Below are 18,385 nucleotides of genomic sequence, written 5' to 3' on the forward strand. Positions count from 1 at the left end.
ACCCTCCCCTCTACATACCCAGTCTGTAAGATCTGAGTGCTTAGCCAAATCCTTTCTGCTCTACCCAGACCTCAGGATTTCAAAATTCTTGTCCCTCAGGACAAGATTCAGCTACCACTCCACTATTTTCCACAAATGGGCAAAAGTTAACTAACATTGACTGATTACCACTTAGGTGCCCAGGCATTCAGTTGTCATATGGGTGAAGTTGGTAATATTAGCTTCATTTTACAAGTGGGAAACTGAGGCTCAGTGAGGGACTTTTCTAAGATTATGTACCTAATAAGTTGGCAAAGGTAGAATTTGAATAAAGTGGAATTTGAACAAGGTCCATGTTCCTTTGACAACCCTTTGAAAACTTCTATGGGAACTTTATTTAACCACGCCTATAATGCTCCTTTGTAGCTTATGTTTTCCCAAGCTTTATCTCATATCCAAGTCTCCAACTTCCTGTTTTTTCAAAGAACTAATAAAATTTTCCAGTGGAAGGAAGTTATGCTTAGTAGCTGACAGGGAGCAGAGTAAAAAGGGAAAGTATAATTGAGTTTGATTTTCTTATTTCTTACCTACTATTCTAGTCCAGGGTCGTGGGGAAGAGTAGAAATTTTTTGACCTGGGATACTGGACTCCCAGAAACATCAACCCTAGCTGTCCCAGAAAAGCCCAGTAGACTGGGTTGGTTTGATCTCCTTTTGGGTAGGCCTGAAAGTGGCCAGAGGAGGAGGTATCTTGTTCTTTCACCAGAGATCTGTGAGCCAGGCCTCTCCTGTCCCTACACAGGGACTATGAAAAGCCTGAGATTTTCTAGAGCCATTTGTCTTATGGACTTGGCTTTGCTAGGGGATCCTAATCCACCCATGTCACTTCTTCTCAAACCTAAAAGGCTCTACTGAAAATGATCTACCTCCGGAAATGGCCTGAACCCCCTGCTGCATTCCACTTAGTTTTCTACATTGGGCATCTGGGGGTGGGAGTATATAAATGATTTTACTCTACCTTTTAGGTCAACAACAGGATGATAAAAATTGCCCAATGTATGTTTTAGGCTCTATGTCAAAATTTTCCCTTGCACTTGGTTATATTTCATATTGGCTTGTTTCTGCTCCAGTGCCATCACAACAACATCAGTTCTGGTCAGAGTGGTACTATTAGCTTTTCCTATCAGCTGCATCCCCCTTCCAACTTCTCTGTCTGGCCCCCTCTTTCTTTTTTAAGCACTCCTCCCTCCCTCAGAGCTTTCCAGTAACACCAAGCCTTTGCTCAGGGAGAGAAAACTCATGGGGTAAGGCCCAGTGATAAGCTAACAGGAGTGATGGTCTAATGCAGTGAGAATCTCAATGATTTCCTGAAATCCTACCACGTTAAGTGTCTTCCAGCTTCCCTAAATAAATACCCCAATCATCACCATAGATAGCCACATAGCCGCTCTCAAAAATGGCCAAGGAAACTGAGGTAAACACATTCATTCATTCATTTACTTATTCATTTATTTAAACATTTTTGTTGAGCACCTCAGCTGAAGGCATTCTAGGCAAAGCAAACAGCATGAGAAAAGACAGCAGGGATTAAGGGAGAGTTTGGTTCAAAAAACTGTAAGTACTTGGGTTTAAATGAAGCATAGAATGCAAATGTGCATGTGAACATAGATGAGACCTGAGAAACAGTTATAGGTCAGATCACAAAGGGCTTTGCTTGGGTGGAGGGCATACCACAGTAGTAGAGCACATGCTTAGCATGCTCGAGATCCTGGGTTCAATCACCAGTACCTCCATTAAATTTATTTATTTATTTATAAACCTAATTACCCCCTGCCCCCAAAAGAAAGAATTTTAAAAAGAGTTAAACTTGAAAAAAAAAAGAAAGAGCCTTTCTTGTCATTCTGAGGAGTTTAGGACTTTATCTTGAAGGTAGAGGAGAATAGTTGAAATTTATTAAGCCCAGGACAGTGACATGATCAGATGTAAATTTAGAAAGGTTACTCAAGTAGTCACAGTATGAATAATGTTGAGAAAAACTAAAGACAGCTTCAAATATCATCCAAGCAAAAAACAGGTCCTTAGCCTATAAAAGTTATAGGAAAACCCCTCTTCCTTTATAAGAGTCATCAGAGAAATTAAAGTGTAGCTTATTTAAAAGCAACCAAGAACAACAGTACAGTTGTGTCTGCTAGGAACACCTCAAGGGAATCTGCTTTTGTTGGCAGTGGGCCCAAGCATTCTATCTACAGCCTAACCTTGATTAATTTATGGTCCTTGGAGCCTGAAAAATAGAGTTGGTACATGATACTTTCCCATCAGCTCTTACGAGTTTCTCCCATTAAAAACACTTCCTGGATCCCACACATTCCTCGAGCTATCACTTTATCTCTATTTTTCTCATTTACAACCAAACTTCTGAAAGGAATTTCTAGTCTCACTTTTTTATTGTTTCACCTCCTATTCACTCCCAAACCCAATACAATCAGATTAGTGCTACCACTACTTCACCAAACACAGCTCTCCCTCAGGTTATCAATGACCTTGATGCCAAATCCAATGGTCACTTGTTTGTTCTCATATTCTTTACTTCTGTGCGTAATTCAATATAGTTCATCATTTCCTTCTTGAAACATTGTCTTTCTTTAGCTTCTAAGCTCAGCCTTCTCCTGGCTCCCCTATTGCCTCTTTGGCCCTCTGACCTCTTCTCAATCTTAAAATATTGGAATCACCCAAGTTTCACCCTAGACTCTCTCATTTTCTCACTCTGAACTTTCTCCTCCAGATGAACTCAACCATTCCCATGTCTTCAATAATAATGTATATGCCAATAACTCCCAATTCAGTATTTCTAGATTTCTCTTCTGAACTTTAAAGTAGTATATGCAATTGCTTACTTAACATGCATTTGAAATAGTTAATGTCCAAAATCAAACTCATTATCTTTTATCTAAAGTTGCTCTTCTTCCAGTGCTTTGCAACTCAATAAAAAGACTACCATTCTTCCAATGAAGCACACCAGAATTCAGTTATTCTTAAGACCTTCCTCTCCCAAATACAAAATAACTGATGTTGTCTAAATAGTCACTGCATGGTTTGACCCTTTCTGAATTCTCAAGCCTCATTTCATATTCTGTGCTCATGTCAAATTTGCCTTCCTTCAATTCCTTGAGGACACACTGGTGGTTTTTGTTTGGTTTGGTTTTTTGCCTCAGAGTCTTTTTTTAAAACATTTTTTATTGATTTACAATCATTTTACAATGTTGTGTCAAATTCCAGTGTAGAGCACAATTTTTCAGTTATACATGAACATACATATATTCATTGTCACATTTTTTTCTCTGTGAGCTACCACAAGATCTTGTGTATATTTCCCTGTGCCATACAGTATAATCTTGTTTATCTATTCTACTATTTTGAAATCCCAGTCTATCTCTTTCCACCCTCCGCCCCCTTGGCAACCACAAGTTTGTATTCTATGTCTATGGGTCTATTTCTGTTTTGTATTTATGCTTTGTTTTTGTTTTTGTTTTTGTTTTTGTTTTTTAGATTCCACATATGAGCAATCTCATATGGTAGTTTTCTTTCTCTTTCTGGCTTACTTCACTTAGAATGACATTCTCCAGGAGCATCCATGTTGCTGCAAATGGCATTATGTTGTCGGTTTTAATGGCTGAGTAGTTTATATTGATGTATCCTCTTCCTCGAACATTCTTCCCCCTAGATTTTACCTGGTGAACTCCTACTTAACATTTATGTCTCAATTTAAATGTCACTTCCTTGGATGGACCTACCAGACCCATCTGACAAAACTGGCTCTTCCATCACGCCTTCATCTCCTGCTGAATTACACCCCCAGGGTGGCCCCTAATTTTTCTTCACAGCACTCCATTATAATTTTAAATATTTATTCATTTTTGAGGATGTCTACATACTGCCTGTCTCCCCTACTTGACTGTAAACTCTTTGAGGACAGGGACACTATCACTTTTGTCCTCTTCTGTGTCCTCCGCACTGAGAACTAACACACAGTAGGTAGTTAGTAAATACTCATTCAGTCAATATAGGTATGAATGAGTGAATGAATACAAGTTTTTCTCAAAGGGCATATAGTCCACTATTAAAGAAGGGTCTTCTGAATTTGAGAGGCTCAGTTCAGGGTCTGATAAGTTGATAGTCTGAAAGATTGAGATCTGTTTTTGACAACTCAGTGAAGTTCTCAAAGTTCCCAAGATTTTTATAACCATTTCCCAAGTTGGAGCTGACTACTATATTTCCATATTCTTTTTTTGCCCCAAGACCTCTCCAAGGGATTTCCACCAGCTTTTCTTTTTTCTTTCCTTTTTTTTATTGAATTATACCTGATTTCCAATAATATTTTAGTTTCAGGTATACAATATTTTTAAAGATTATATTCCACTTAAAGTTGTTATAAAATAATGGCTGTATTTCCCTGTGCTGTACTATATATCCTTGTTGCTCCACTATTTTATACATAGTAGTTTGTGCATCTTAATTCCCTACTCTTATATTGCCCCTCCCCACTTCTCTCACCTCATTGGTAAACCACTAGTTTGTTCTCTATATCTGTGAGTCAGTTTGTTTTGTTATATTCATTCATTTTATTTTTTAGATTCCACATATAAGTGATAACAGAATATTTGTCTTTGTCTGACTTATATCACTAAGCATAATATTCTCTGGGTCCATCCATATTGTTGCAAATGGCAGAATGTCATTCTCTTTTGTGGCTTAGTTATATATGTGTGTGTGTATATATATATATATATATATATATATATATATATATCTTTATCCACTCATCTGTTGATGGGAACTTGAGTTGCTTCCATGTCTTCACTATTGTAAATTGTGCTGCTATGAACATTGGGGTACATGTATTTTTTCAAATTAGTGTTTTCATTTTCTTTGGATACAAACCTAGGGGTGGAATTTCTGGGTTATATGTTAGTTCTATTTTTAGTTTTTGATGAATATCCATACTGTTTTCCACAGTGGGTGCACTAATTTATATTCCCATCAACAGTGTACAAGGGTTCCCTTTTCTCCACACCTTCTTCAACATTTGTTATTTGTGTTCTTTTTGATGATAGCCATTCTGACAGGTGTGAAGTGATATCCTGTGGTTTTGATATGCATTTCTCTGGTGATTAGCAATGTTGAGCATTTTTTCATGTGTCTGTTGGCCATCTCTATGTCTTCTTGGGAAACATGTATATTCAGACCTTTTGCCCATATTTTAATCAGGTTGTTTAGGTTTTTTGATATTCTGATATTTTTGATATTTGTATGAGCTGTTTATATATTTTGGATATTAGCCCCTTATTGGTCATATCATTTGCAGATGATACTCTCCTACTCCATGAGTTGTCTTCGTTTTCTCATTGGTTTCCTTTGCTGTGCTAAGTTTAATTAGCTCTTGTTTGTCTATTTTTGCTTCTATTTATTTTGCATTAGGAGGCTGATCCAAAAAAAATACTGCTACAATTTATGTCACAGAGTGTCCTGCCTATGTTCTCTTCTAGGAGCTTTATGATTTTGTGTCTTACATTTAGGTCTTCAATCCATTTTGACTTTATTTTTGTATATGGTAGGAGAAGATATTCTAATTTCATTCTTTTACATGTAGCTGTACAGTTTTCCCAGCACCACTTATTAAAGAAACTGTCTTTTCTCCATTGTATATTCTTGCCTCCTTTGTTGTAGATGAACTGATCATTGGTATGCGGTTTTATTTCTGGACTCTCTATTCTGTTCCATTAATCTATGTGTCTGTTTTTATGCCAGTACCATGCTGTTTTGATTACTATTGCTTTATAGTATAATCTGAAGTCTGGGAGGGTTATACCTCCAGCTTTGTTCTTTTTTCTTAAGATTGCTTTGGCAATTCGGGGTCTTTTATGGTTCCATATAAATTTTAGGATTATTTCTCCCAGTTCTCTAAAAAAATTCATGGGTATTTTGATAGAGATTGCATTAAATCTGTAGATCACTTTGGGCAGTATGGAAATTTTAACAGTATTAATTCTTCCAATCCATGAACACAGGGTATCTTTCTATTTCTTTGTATCACCTTCAATTTCCTTCATCAATGTTTTATAGTTTTTAAAGTATAGATCTTCACCTTCTTAGTTAATTTCCTAGGTATTTTATTCTTTTTGATGTGATTTTTAGTGAGACTGTTCTCTTTCTTTCTTTTTCTGATAGTTCATTATTAGTGTATATAAAAGCAACAACTTTCTGTACATTAATCTTGTGTCCTCCAGCTTTACTGAATCTGTTTATTAGCTCTACTAGTTTTTAGTGGAGACTTTAGGGTTTTCTATTTATAGTATTATGTCATCTGCAAATAGTGACAATTTTACTTCTTCCCTTCTAATTTGGATGCCTTTTATTTCTTTTTCTTGTCTGATTGCTGTAACTAGGACTTCCAATACTATGTCAAATAGAATCTATCAGCTTTTCTTCAACCTGAGAAGAGATAAAGAGAAAAATAGCCTTAAAATGGTCACTAGATTTTCCTAAGAATCCAAAAGATTTGAGGTGTGCTCAGAAATTTGGCTGATGTTTTGGAATGTCTCCAAGTTTATGCAACTAATTTATCTTTCACAGATATGCTTTCTTCTTCAATTTTTGGTTTCAGTGTTAGAGATGAAACTGGACTCTCTTCATGGCCCCAATGGAGCAGTAAAGATTAGACTCTAAGGTGTAAAGGCTGAGACAAGGAATCTGTACCTCCGAACCTCATGACCCACAGTGTCCATGTCCCAGATTCTGGCTCCCAGGTCCATGGGGGCTTATCTCTTATCTTTCCAGAAGTCATGTCACAGTAGTAGGGTAAGGGAATACTTCTTATGGACCGTGAAGAAGAAACATCAACCTGAATATTTTCTTCCTGACATCAGAAGTTAAAAGTAAGATAAAGTCATTCTAGCCCTGTCTGACTCAGCAGGACTGTGTCAAGGATTTGTTTAGAGAGAGAAAGTGATCATTCTAAAATAATCCCTTATACTTCCCATTGTTGATCTCAAGTGCTTGGCATAGGTCCAAGTTCTAGATATTTTCCTTTTCAACACCAAACTTTACTTCTAGGATGAGGGCAGGGCTTGCAAACCTTCAGAGCAGGAGAATAGCTGATGAGTCTTTGAAGAGGTGACTCTTAACCTCCTTCTTCCCTGATCCAAGCATCCAGAATGTCTTCCTTGTACTGAATTGTTCTGGCCCAGGAGCCATTGGTATTCAGCCATGCCCAACCCCTGTGAAGCTGACATATAATAGCAGATGGAGTGATACGTATGCAGCCAGTATCTGTAGGACTTTCAAGGGAAGGATAGTCTCCCTATCTCTTATGTAGGAAGTCAGTTACCTAGCCATTTGCTTTACTATCAAATTAAAGAAATACAGGTAGCTACTGGGACCACATGGAGGGAGGCCAGAGAATGGGAATTGTGATCAATGATTACTGATGACTAAATTATCCAGAAATGACCCAAACCTCCAAAGGCTACACCAGGTAATGCTGTCCCTGAGGCCAAAAGGATCTTCAGAGTATATCATGCTTAGCTCTTGCTTGCTTACTTGGCTAAAATAAAACATGACCATCTGGTTGCCTTGGAGTGATATGGTCTATAAACAATGATGAGAGGTAAAATTCTGCATCCATGTGGGATTACCTTATAGGGGAACCGAGTCTTCTTAGGGGGCTAAATGCTCATTGGCAGCTTATATAACAACTTACAAGATACAAAGAGAGGGGCTCTGAGGTCAGCCTGACTTGAGTCCAAATCCCAGTGGATTCAACTATTTGAGAGCTGTACAACCTTGGGCAAGTATCCTTTTCTGATCTTCAGCTTCTTTACCTATAAATGGGACTACTAATGCTTAACTCACAGAGTTGATAGGAAAGTAAAATGAGATATAATATGTAAAAGGATATAGTTTAGTGCCAAATTAATAACTATTTCTATAAAATATACCATACTCTATTTTAAGGAGAGTGATTTTTTTTAACAGAACATCTAGAAAATAGGTCCATTTTAAGAACTCAGAAGAGTAATCAGAGGAAATATTAAGGTTATGGGAAATGTTTCCTATCTTTTATGTCCCTATAAGATTATTATCTTCTTGAGATAGAAACTATCTGCTTTTTTCTTGGTTTCCACCAACCTACCTCAGTGCCTAGCATGGTACTGGGAGTGTTAAAGACAGAGAACTTGTCTTATTAATTTGTGTACTCCTATGGTCTAGTATAGTGTCTAGAACATAGTATGCTTATTACATGCATTAAATCATTTAATCCTCACAATAGTCTTCTAAAATAGTACTATTATCATCTTTGTTATCAGATGAGGAAACTGAGGCACAGAGAGACTAAGTCAATTGGCCAAAATTACAAAGGTAGTTAAGTGGTAGAGCTAGAATTTGCACCCAGGCAGTCCGGCAATAGGCTGGCAACTTTAACACCTTACACAACCACATAGGAGGTGCTTATTAGATATTTGTTGAACAAACACAACTACAAGGATATGTAAATCATAAGCATGTAAAAGAAGGAATCCATTCTACCTGCATCCCTTAAACAATAGTCATGCTCCCAAAAATTGGATAAAAATCTACTCTTTTGTAAATTTCCTGTATTTTACCAGTGTGCCCAGCACATTCTAGTTTGAAAAGCCAACCCACACTGTGCATTAAGGTTCCCTGCTGCTCAAAGCAACGGGTAGTGACCCATTTTTTTATGTCAAGAACCTTTTTTGTCATGTCAATAATCACCTCCTAAACTGTCCAATTTACACAATTAGTGTTTTCACATACTGGCTTTTTCTAAAGCAGAAAGGCCTGGTAAATATCCTTTAGTAGGTTTTGTTCCAATCACCTATAACCGGCCCCTCCACCCAATCCTCCCAACCATATGGCTGGGAAGAAAGTTGGTGCCCTCTTCTGGGAATTTGGGGCACTAGCATACATCAGGCCCACCAGGGGGCATTTCCAGGAAACACTCATGACAACTTCTTTCAATTCTAGTGAAGAATGGAGTTAGTTTGGGGATCTTTTTCTGAAATAAGAAATTGGACATTTTTCTGTGACTAAGAAAGCTGACCTATTCAATCAGGCAAGTCTCCTGAAGCCTTGGTGAGCAGAGAGATGGAATAAAAATTTAGTTGAACTTTAGAAGGATGCTGAGCGGATATTTCCTTCAGTCAGGTACACTTTACATATGCTATAAAATCATAGGCTAGTAATGATAAAATTTAACATTCATTTAGGATTATCTATATGCTACATACTTTATTTACATGATCTCATTTAAATCTCATCACAGCCCTAAAGAATAGTCTCAATTTACAACTAAGAAAGCTGAGATGCAGAGAGGTGAAGAAACAGACAAAAATGGCAGAACCAGGGATTCTAACCCCAATCATGTTCTTTCCAGTGTAATATGTTGTCTCTTTTTACTTCTTTTGCTCCTGTATCAAAATCTCACTACTACGGAAAAAAAAATGTTCTTGACAGATATAATCCCACTCAAATATCACAGAAACATCAAAGAAAACTATGACCAAAACTTTTATATGGATCCTTTGCTAGTTTTCCTGACAATTTGCTCTTTTATTTAGTTATGTTCATTAGAAAATAGGAGGTGAAAATTGGTAACAGACAGAGGTCAAGGGCCAAAGAGAATGTCGGGAGGCAGAGAAGAGGGTAAGAGAGGATGGAGAAGTATGGACACAGAGAACAGAGAAACATCTTGGCTGCCTCTCCATACCTCATGAGGCCAGAATTACCACTTCAGCATGAGCCCAGTATTTTGCAGAGCACAACTTGCATCAAATGTAACAATAATTAACCTGTCTAGTACTTTCTTTGTACCAGGCACTCTTTTAAGTGATTTACATGTATTAACTCATTTAATATAAAAATCCTGTGAGATAAGTCTTTTGATTAATCCCATTTTACATATGTCTTAGAAAACTGAAGCTGAAAGAGGCCATGGTTTTCATTTTACAGGTGAGGAAAGTGAGGCACAGAGAAGTTGAGTAACTTGCCCAAGGTCAAGCTAGTAAGTGGTAGAGCTGGAATTTGAATGTAGGATTCTGACTCCAGACCCGTGTTCTTACTCATCATGATATATTATCCCTCCCAATATGTTGTAAGTATAAGAATTGTTTCAGGAAATCTTTACTTCAAGTATGTATGTGTGTGTGTGAGTGTCTGTGCTTGTGTTTGCATTGGGTTTGATTTAAGATATATTTATTCCTGTGAATCACAGATAAAAAATGTTTAAAAAATGTCTTAAAAAGTCTAAAAAATGTCTAAAAGCTACTGTTCTAGCTGAATTATACATCTGCTGAATTATACATCTTCAAACTCACTAGAGATAATGCCAGTTTACTCTCTAAAATGATTGTACCAAGTTACCTTCCCACCAGCAGTGTAAGAGAGTTACCTGCATTCTATATCCTCACCTGAGTTTAATAGCATCAGACTTTTAATGTTGTCAATCCAATGGGTGTAGAATCGTATCTTATGTGGTTTTAAGTTGCATTTAAACTTTTTTAATGGAGGTACTAGGGATCGAACCTCGGACTTTGTACATGCTAAGCATGTGCGCTTCTACTGAGCTATACCTATCAGAAAATTATTTATTTTACATTTTTTCATGTTTTGGCCGTTCAGATTTTGCCTGTCGTGACTCATCCACTTATATTCCTTGCTTGTATATCATTGTATGCAATAAAAATGTACACAACACTGACAACAATAACTCTCTGTAGGAGCCAGAGGTACAAATGAAGAAACTCAGGATGGGAGAAATCTTGCTTGAGGTCACCAGTTAATAGGTTGTTGAGTTGGGACTGAGTCCAGACCTAGAGGGCCCAGGCCTTTTGTTTTGCAATACATGCTGGGGACCAAGGCCATGTTAGAAAAAACAGAGGGAGGGAACAAATAATTTTGAGCATGTAACCATATATCATGTGTCTAATTAGGTTTTGTGGAATTAACATAGGTTATTTCCTTGAATCCTCACAACAAGCTGTGAGAAAAAACATCTTTTCTCCATTTTACAGGTGAGGAGACTAACGCTCAGGGAAACAAAGAGATTTACCTTGAGAGGTTAAATGACTGCTAATAAGAGACAGAATCACAATTCAAACACAGGTCCTGTCTGTTTACAAGGTCCACGACTGTTCCACAGGAGACACATCTTGAGCTCCTGCCCCACCTTCTCATTAGAGCCTCATCCAGCAAACTGCTTCTACTTGGAAAGAGCCAGGACTACACTTACCATTTTTCTATGGAATCCTGGTCTTGGGTAGCATTAACTGGCTCAGCCCTGATGCCTTCCATTAACCAGCCAAGCTAGGTGAGCTTCCAGCCAACTTCCACAGATTCATCTTCCACTGCCCCAGGCTTCTCTGATGAAGTGCACTCAGAATCGCAACCCCTTCCATGGGAAAAACCAGAAAGTTCTAAGTCAGGATTCTCAAACTTGGCTGCACATTAAAGTCACCTGCAGAACTTAAAAAAAAATTCTGATGCCTTGGTAACACCCCAGACCCACTACATGAGAATCTCTGGTGATGGTACCCAGGCATCCACAATAGTTACAGCTTCCCAGGTGATTCCAGTGCAGAGTCAAGATTGAGAACCACTGTTAAGGCACCTTCTTCAAACTCCAGCAACCACACCCACACAGTGGTTTCCACATTTTAGTGTTTATAGGAACTTCTTGGTGTATTTGTTAAGATTCAGGTTTCTGGAGCCCAGTCCCAGGGAGTCCATGTTTTGGTCTCGACCTGGAAGCCTGAATTCTTAACAATCACCTCCAATAGTTTCACTGCAAGTCCTTAGCGGAGCACATTTTGGGGAATGTCGTATTAGGAAAAGTATGCATGGAAATGGGATGCGAGCAGCAGGCCTCTGGCCCTTTAAGGACTGATTAAGAGACTACCTTCAAAGCTGTGGAGCAGAGCAGGCTAGGGCTGCTTCTTTTCATCCTAGTGGATAAGGTAAGGGAGCAGGTCCTGCGATGGATCTCTCCTTTTAAGCTACCTCAGCCTCCAAATAAGTATGATTTTGTTCCCAGTCCTGGAGAGCAGGAGGGGCATGCTGCCTTGTCTCACCTGCTGTTTCTGCTTCTTTTGATGCAAAGAGGAGACCTCATTTTGGTCCAGGAGATCTTCCCAGAGCAAGTAACATAGGACCTGCCTGCCTGCCTTTCATTTTTCTCTTGTCCTCTCTTTTGTGGTAGTGGAGCCTGGATGCTGTTATCTTTGTGAAAGGAAAAAGTCAAAGTGGCATCCTTTGGGCTTGTGCCAGGACGTGCGGTTGAACACCAAGTCTTTCAAGATGCTCCTTCTCGGCATCCTTAGAATCCTTCTTCTTTGGGGACTGGTGCTTTTTATGGAACACATGGTCCAAATGACACAGGTAGAGCAGCCCTCTGTTGCCCTCCTGCCTGAGGCCACTACTTTGCCCCTGATTCGGGAGCTGCTGGAAGAAGTCCCTGGCAAGCAGCAGAGGAAGCCACCGGTCCTAGGGCATCCCTTGCGGTATATGCTGGAGTTGTACCGGCGTTCAGCTGATACGCATGGGTACCCTAGGGAGAACCGCACCATCGGGGCCACCATGGTGAGGCTGGTGAAGCCGTTGGCAAATGTAGCAAGGTATCTCAGAGGTGAGTTATCAGACCATACTGTCCTGGAGGGGAGGAAAATGGGGAAGAAGAGTGTAGAGAAAAGGGGATTTGTGAATTTATTGTCGGGCTTCATTGCCTGGCGGGCAAGTGGTTTTCTCAGGCTTGGTTTTCAAAGGATGGTAAACCTGGGATAAGCTGCTCCCAGCCTGTTTCCCTTTAGGCCCCAATTTAAGAACAGATTGCCTTGGGGCTGACCTGAGGAATCTCTCCCAGGCCCCAGGGCAACTGATTGACACATCAGCTCCTATCTTTCAAAGAAAGTCTTACTGTTTGTTATATCGTGGAAAAGTATAATCAAGAAATCTCCATGTATGTTCCTGTTTGTGTTTTATTCTTAGAAGTCAAAGAGTACAGGATGCTGAGTTTAGGAAACTTACAAGGTGTCAGAGAGGACAGAAACAGGCAAACATCTGAGTCTGTATACCAGGCTCCGTGAGCATCTGCTATTGTATTTAATCCTTACTGACAGCAGGTCTCACTAGCTGTCATGGAGCACTTAGCCTAATTTTTAAAGATAAGAAAACTAAAGCCCAGAGAGGTTAAATAACCTGCAGAAGTCACAAGGACTGTGGGTGGCAGAGATAGGACTTGAGCTCAAGTCTGTCTGACTCTAAAGTCTGTCCATAACTACTTAGGTGTTTCAATGCAGTACCCCAATATCCTTGTATACTAAGCAGTTTTTTTTTTAATGGAGACCATGTTGCTCCTTTGGGGTTTTGGTACCAAAAAGTATATATTTGGAATTTTTTGTTTGTTTCCATCATGGTGGCTTCTACTTTAAACATCTGTATTAGATGCTGTTCTAGGGCAGCCTTGGGCTCCTGAAATGTAGGGCTCTCTAAGGAACGCAGATAGTCATCAACTTCAAGGAAATCTTAGGAACCTGGTGAGGTCAATCTTAAGCCTTTGCTAGTCGCAGAGATGAAACTCTTTTATCCTCTCTTCTCCAAGTAAAACCACCACCATTCTCCTAGCTAACCTTTAGTGAGAGCTTACAACGTGTCAGGCATTGGGCAAAATACTTTACAAACATTGTCTTCCTTAATTATCCCCGCTAACCTAAGAAGTCGGTGCTATGAACTCAATTTATAGGTGGAGAGGCCAAGGCTCGATGTAACATAGTAATTGATAGAGGTGGGCTTCTAACCCAGGCTTTCAGGCTCCAGAGCCTGTGCTTTTAATTACCCTGTTGTGCTGATGGCTTAACTGATTTTAACTGATTACCAAGCATGGTGTTTGGGTTGGGTATAAAGAGGCCAATAACTGCTTCCCTGACCTACTCTAATAGAACAGATAGATAAATAATCACATAATGGTGTTACAGCACAGCAAATGCTTTGAAAAGGATACGTAGTAGGGCTCCCAGGACTCCAAAGAAGAAATGGGTTGCTGCTTACAGCACGGAGTGGGAAACAGTGAGACAGCTGGAAGGACTCATGGAGGAGGTGGTATTTGAGCTGTACTTTGTGGAAGGAGTAACGAGACTATGCACACAGGGAAGGGCAATGCACTCTGATTAAGGAAAAGAAAATAACTTGGCGTGGGTGGAGATTCCCTCAACACATAATCGATTTGGCAACAGCTAAGTGCTAGGCATCACTCTAGACGCCAGCTTATGGGATGGGATCAAGATTGGCATGGCTCTCGTGGGTGAGACAGGGAAGTAAACCCAGATGGTTGTAAATTGTGGCAAGTGCTATCAAAGAATAGAATAGGTGGTTCTGATATCAAAGAAAACTTCCCTTTGCAGGAGATCGTCAGGGAAGGCATCTCTGAAGAGTCAACATTTGTGCGGAGGTCTGTAAGATAAGCTAGCCATAAGAGCAGTTAGAGAGCAGTCTGATTTAGGCACAGGCAACATGGGCGGTAGCCTAATGGGTGGAAACAAGCTTGTCTGACTTGAACAGAAGGAAGGTCAGGATGGGCGGAATTTAGTGAGATTGTGGGGAACAGCAGGATATGAGGCTGATGAGAGGCAGGGACCTGGAGGCCATTACAGGCGATTTGAATTTCACTCCTAAGTGCAGCAGAAAGCTGCACAAATCAATTTTGTACTGATGATAATGAGGCTAGAAAGGAGGATGCCTAAAATTAGGCCAGTATCCTGGTCTGACTGTGAGACATACTGGCACCTAGGGACTCTGGAAAGGATCCAGAAATGAATGACAAGAGAGCAGGGCCTGAACTTTTCCATCAGGAGATGAACCAGCTGAATCGAACTTGCTTGCCTGGAGAGCTATTCCAGGTTCAATCACACAGGATGTGTGAGTCAACCATTTTCCTGAAAGGTTCTGAGCAGACCCTTCCTGGCTCTGATCCTTAGCAACCCCACCCTGCTGCAGGAAATATGTGATGTCAGGGTCTGAAAGGAAAGGGCAGTTCCTCACCAGACAGCCTGCTAGAGGATTCCTTTTCAGGCTGGGTGGGGCAGATATATGGGTGGGCCTCTAGGAAAGATTACTGGAGGATGGGAGGGTGGAGTGAGTTGAGAAAGCAAACAAAAGCCTGGCTTGGGCCATGTGGGAATGATGTCCAAATGCCCCAAACTTGAGGGCATATTAAGCATGAGTTTGGAAACTGAACTTAAAAAAAAAAAACCCAATATGATTTCACTCCAGTGGAATCTATAAAACAAAACAAAACAAATGAACAAACAAACAAACAAAAAACAAGCTCAATTACAGAGATCATGTTAGTGGTAACCAGCAGGGAAGGTGATTGGGAGGAGGTGGGATAAATAGGTGAAGGGAATCAATTGTGTGGTGAGAGATGATGGTAAAACCAGGCTTGTGGTGGTGATCACTCTGTAGTGTATAGAGATGTTGAATTACGATGCTATATACCTGGAACTTAGATACATAAAAAAATACCTTGATGCATCAAGACATTCAAGAGCTTGTATGTTGAACGTCCCCAGCCTCCTGAAGTATCCCAGGCTCATGGATTCAGTGGCAAAGGAAGGTTAGCTGAATAATCATGTAAACTGACATGGACATGTTTAGTCACATTTGAAGATGACAGAAGGCTTTTTCCTGCTATGCTTGGTTTTGGTAACGGTTGCTCTTGACCTTTGTCAGGAGAGGGCGCAGAAGGTCAAGGGACTGGAGGCCCCTCTTTCCAACCTTTTGGCCACTGGGTGTCAGCATCACAGTTGAGATGAAAACTCATCACTCAGAGGCATGCAGCTTCTAGAAGAATTCTTAGCAAACAAAATATTTATATGCCCAGGACCTTGTTGAGAATGGTATTTAGGGGAATGGTGGTACCATGAATGGGGTAAATGAAGAATCATTTCCAGGAAGGAACGGAAAAAGGAGAGACTGAGGGTTAAGGAGGAAACGGCCTCAGAAGGGAATCACTGCTCAAGAAGAAATTCTGATAGAAGGCAGAAATGGCAAAATACCTGCCCTCACTAGAGGTGGATAGACAAAATTATTTGGTGGCATCTCAACCCCGGATTTGAAGTGATGGCAGGCTGCAGCCCCCAATGTTGGACTGTCACCCTAAAGTTGCTTCTGTATAGTGATATAGCAGGAGGATTTGTTGTTAATTCATGTCTGTCTCATTGATTCTCCTAATTGGTCACGTTTAACAGTCAACTAATGATACATACAACATATACATGTAATAATTCTGTATTTGAGGTGTATTTCTCAGTCTAGTTCTGTGAGTGGTCTAAAAATGAGACAGCATTTCTCTTAAGGGAAAGAAGATGGGCTAGAATCTTGATTCTAACACACCCTGGCTGTGTGTCCTCTGGTATAGCTTCTCTGAGCTTCAATTTCCTTGTTTGCAAAATGGGGATAATAACTACCTTGTAAGCCTATTGTGGATTAAAGAGTAAATGCATGTGAAGCATCTAATACATCAGTAATTGATCAATAGACGATGGCTCTTATGATCTTGAATGAATTTTAGGGCTGCTTACAGCCATCAGTTTGTACTGAGCGGTTTGCGAGGGAGACTCTGGCTTGGAGGTAAGAAGCTAATGCTCTGCTCTTGTTCCCTCTTATGCAGACCCCTGGCACATACAGACCCTGGACTTTCCTCTGAGACTGAACCGAGTAGCACACAAACTAGTAAGGGCCACTGTGGTTTACCGTCATCAATTTCACCTAGCTCACTTCCACCTCTCCTGCCACGTGGAGCCCTGGGTCCAGAAAAGCCCAACCCATCACTTTCCTCCTTCAGGAAGAGTCTCCTCAAGGCCTTCCCTGTTGTCCAAAGCTTGGACAGAGATGGATATCACGCCACATGTTGGGCAAAAGCTCTGGAACCATCAGGGGCGCAGGGTCCTACGACTCCGCTTCGTGTGTCAGCAGCCTAAAGGGAGTGAAGTTTCTGAGTTCCAGTGGCAGGGCACTTCATTGTTGGACACTGCCTTCTTATTACTCTATTTCAATGATACTCAAAGTGTTCAGACGGCCAGGCTTCTCCCCCGAGGCCTGGAAGAGTTTACAGAGAGAAATTCTTCTCTTCTTTTGCGGAGGGCCCGCCAAGCAGGCAGCACGTCATCTCAGGTTCCTGGCCCCTCCATGGAGCATGACGGGCCTGAAAGTAACCAGTGTTCCCTTCACCCTTTCCAAGTCAGCTTCCGCCAGCTGGGCTGGGATCACTGGATCATTGCACCCCATTTTTATACCCCAAACTACTGTAAGGGAGTCTGCCCTCGGGTACTACACTACGGTCTCAATTCTCCCAATCACGCCATCATCCAGAACCTTGTCAATGAACTGGTGGACCCCAGTGTCCCTCGGCCCTCCTGTGTCCCTTATAAGTATGTTCCCATTAGTGTCCTTATGATTGAGGCGAATGGGAGTATCTTGTACAAGGAGTACGAGGATATGATTGCCCAGTCCTGCACATGCAGGTAAGAGCAAAGACGCAGCTAGCTCAGGTGTCCCTGAGAAATTGGAGAAGGGTTTAAAATAAATATTACTGTTAAAGCTGCAAGTGATCCTCTACCCAGTCTCTGGGTTCTATTCTTTGCCTTCAGTGTTAAGGCTCTTTCCCCATTTATGAGCTCCTCACTTAATAAAAACACTTCTGACACCAAAGAGCAGTATATTTGGACCACTAGTCAGAGCCCTTAATGCTCCTTTGGAGATGCCCTCTCTATTTTCTTGTCTTTTTTAAATTGTGACTTGTCAAAAGTCACCAGTCCCTGATGGTAGAAGTCTAGAAATTGTACCATCACGGTGGAATCGTCCTGGAGTCCATCTTCAGAGGATCTAGAAGACTTGGGGTGACGAAAGCAACTTGAGATTTTATACTCCTCTTCCTTGCCTCCTGAATCCTGGAAACTGGTACCTGATTGGAAAGACTGTCTGCTCCTGTGTTTTGGATTTCCCTCTACATCTAAAACTCCTTTTTCTCAGATGGATTAGAAGATTTTGGACAATAATCTCCATTAAAAAATCTTTGGAGTGGAACAGAAGGAAGGGAATCGTTTTCTAAGCTATCAGGGCTTTTCTACTCGGGCTCTGAACCTGGAGAAGATACCTGGGATTCCTTTATACTCTAGGGTGAGGAGATCAGCCTTCAATAAGGCCAGTAGGGAAATGAGTATGGAGCTGTCTGAGATGACAATCACTTCCAAACCACCTGTATCTAGAGGAAAGAGGTAAAGAGCTGTCATTGATTATTAGGACTATGTATAGGGGAAGTCATTTTAAACTTTCTGTGGAAC

General features: G+C 40.6%; 1 protein-coding gene across 1 annotated transcript; it reads left to right on the forward strand.

Annotated features, from left to right (window-relative positions):
- Window positions 1-12,275: 12,275 nt before the first annotated feature.
- BMP15 (bone morphogenetic protein 15) lies at window positions 12,276-17,753 on the forward strand. The gene is made up of 2 exons (XM_006217832.3): window positions 12,276-12,675; window positions 16,714-17,753. Exons 1-2 carry the CDS (start codon window positions 12,348-12,350, stop codon window positions 17,568-17,570), a joined length of 1,185 nt encoding a protein of 394 aa, XP_006217894.1. The 5' UTR covers window positions 12,276-12,347; the 3' UTR covers window positions 17,571-17,753.
- Window positions 17,754-18,385: the final 632 nt, after the last annotated feature.

Source organism: Vicugna pacos, chromosome X (assembly GCF_048564905.1).
Source record: "Vicugna pacos chromosome X, VicPac4, whole genome shotgun sequence".
Taxonomy (NCBI): Eukaryota; Metazoa; Chordata; class Mammalia; order Artiodactyla; family Camelidae; genus Vicugna; species Vicugna pacos.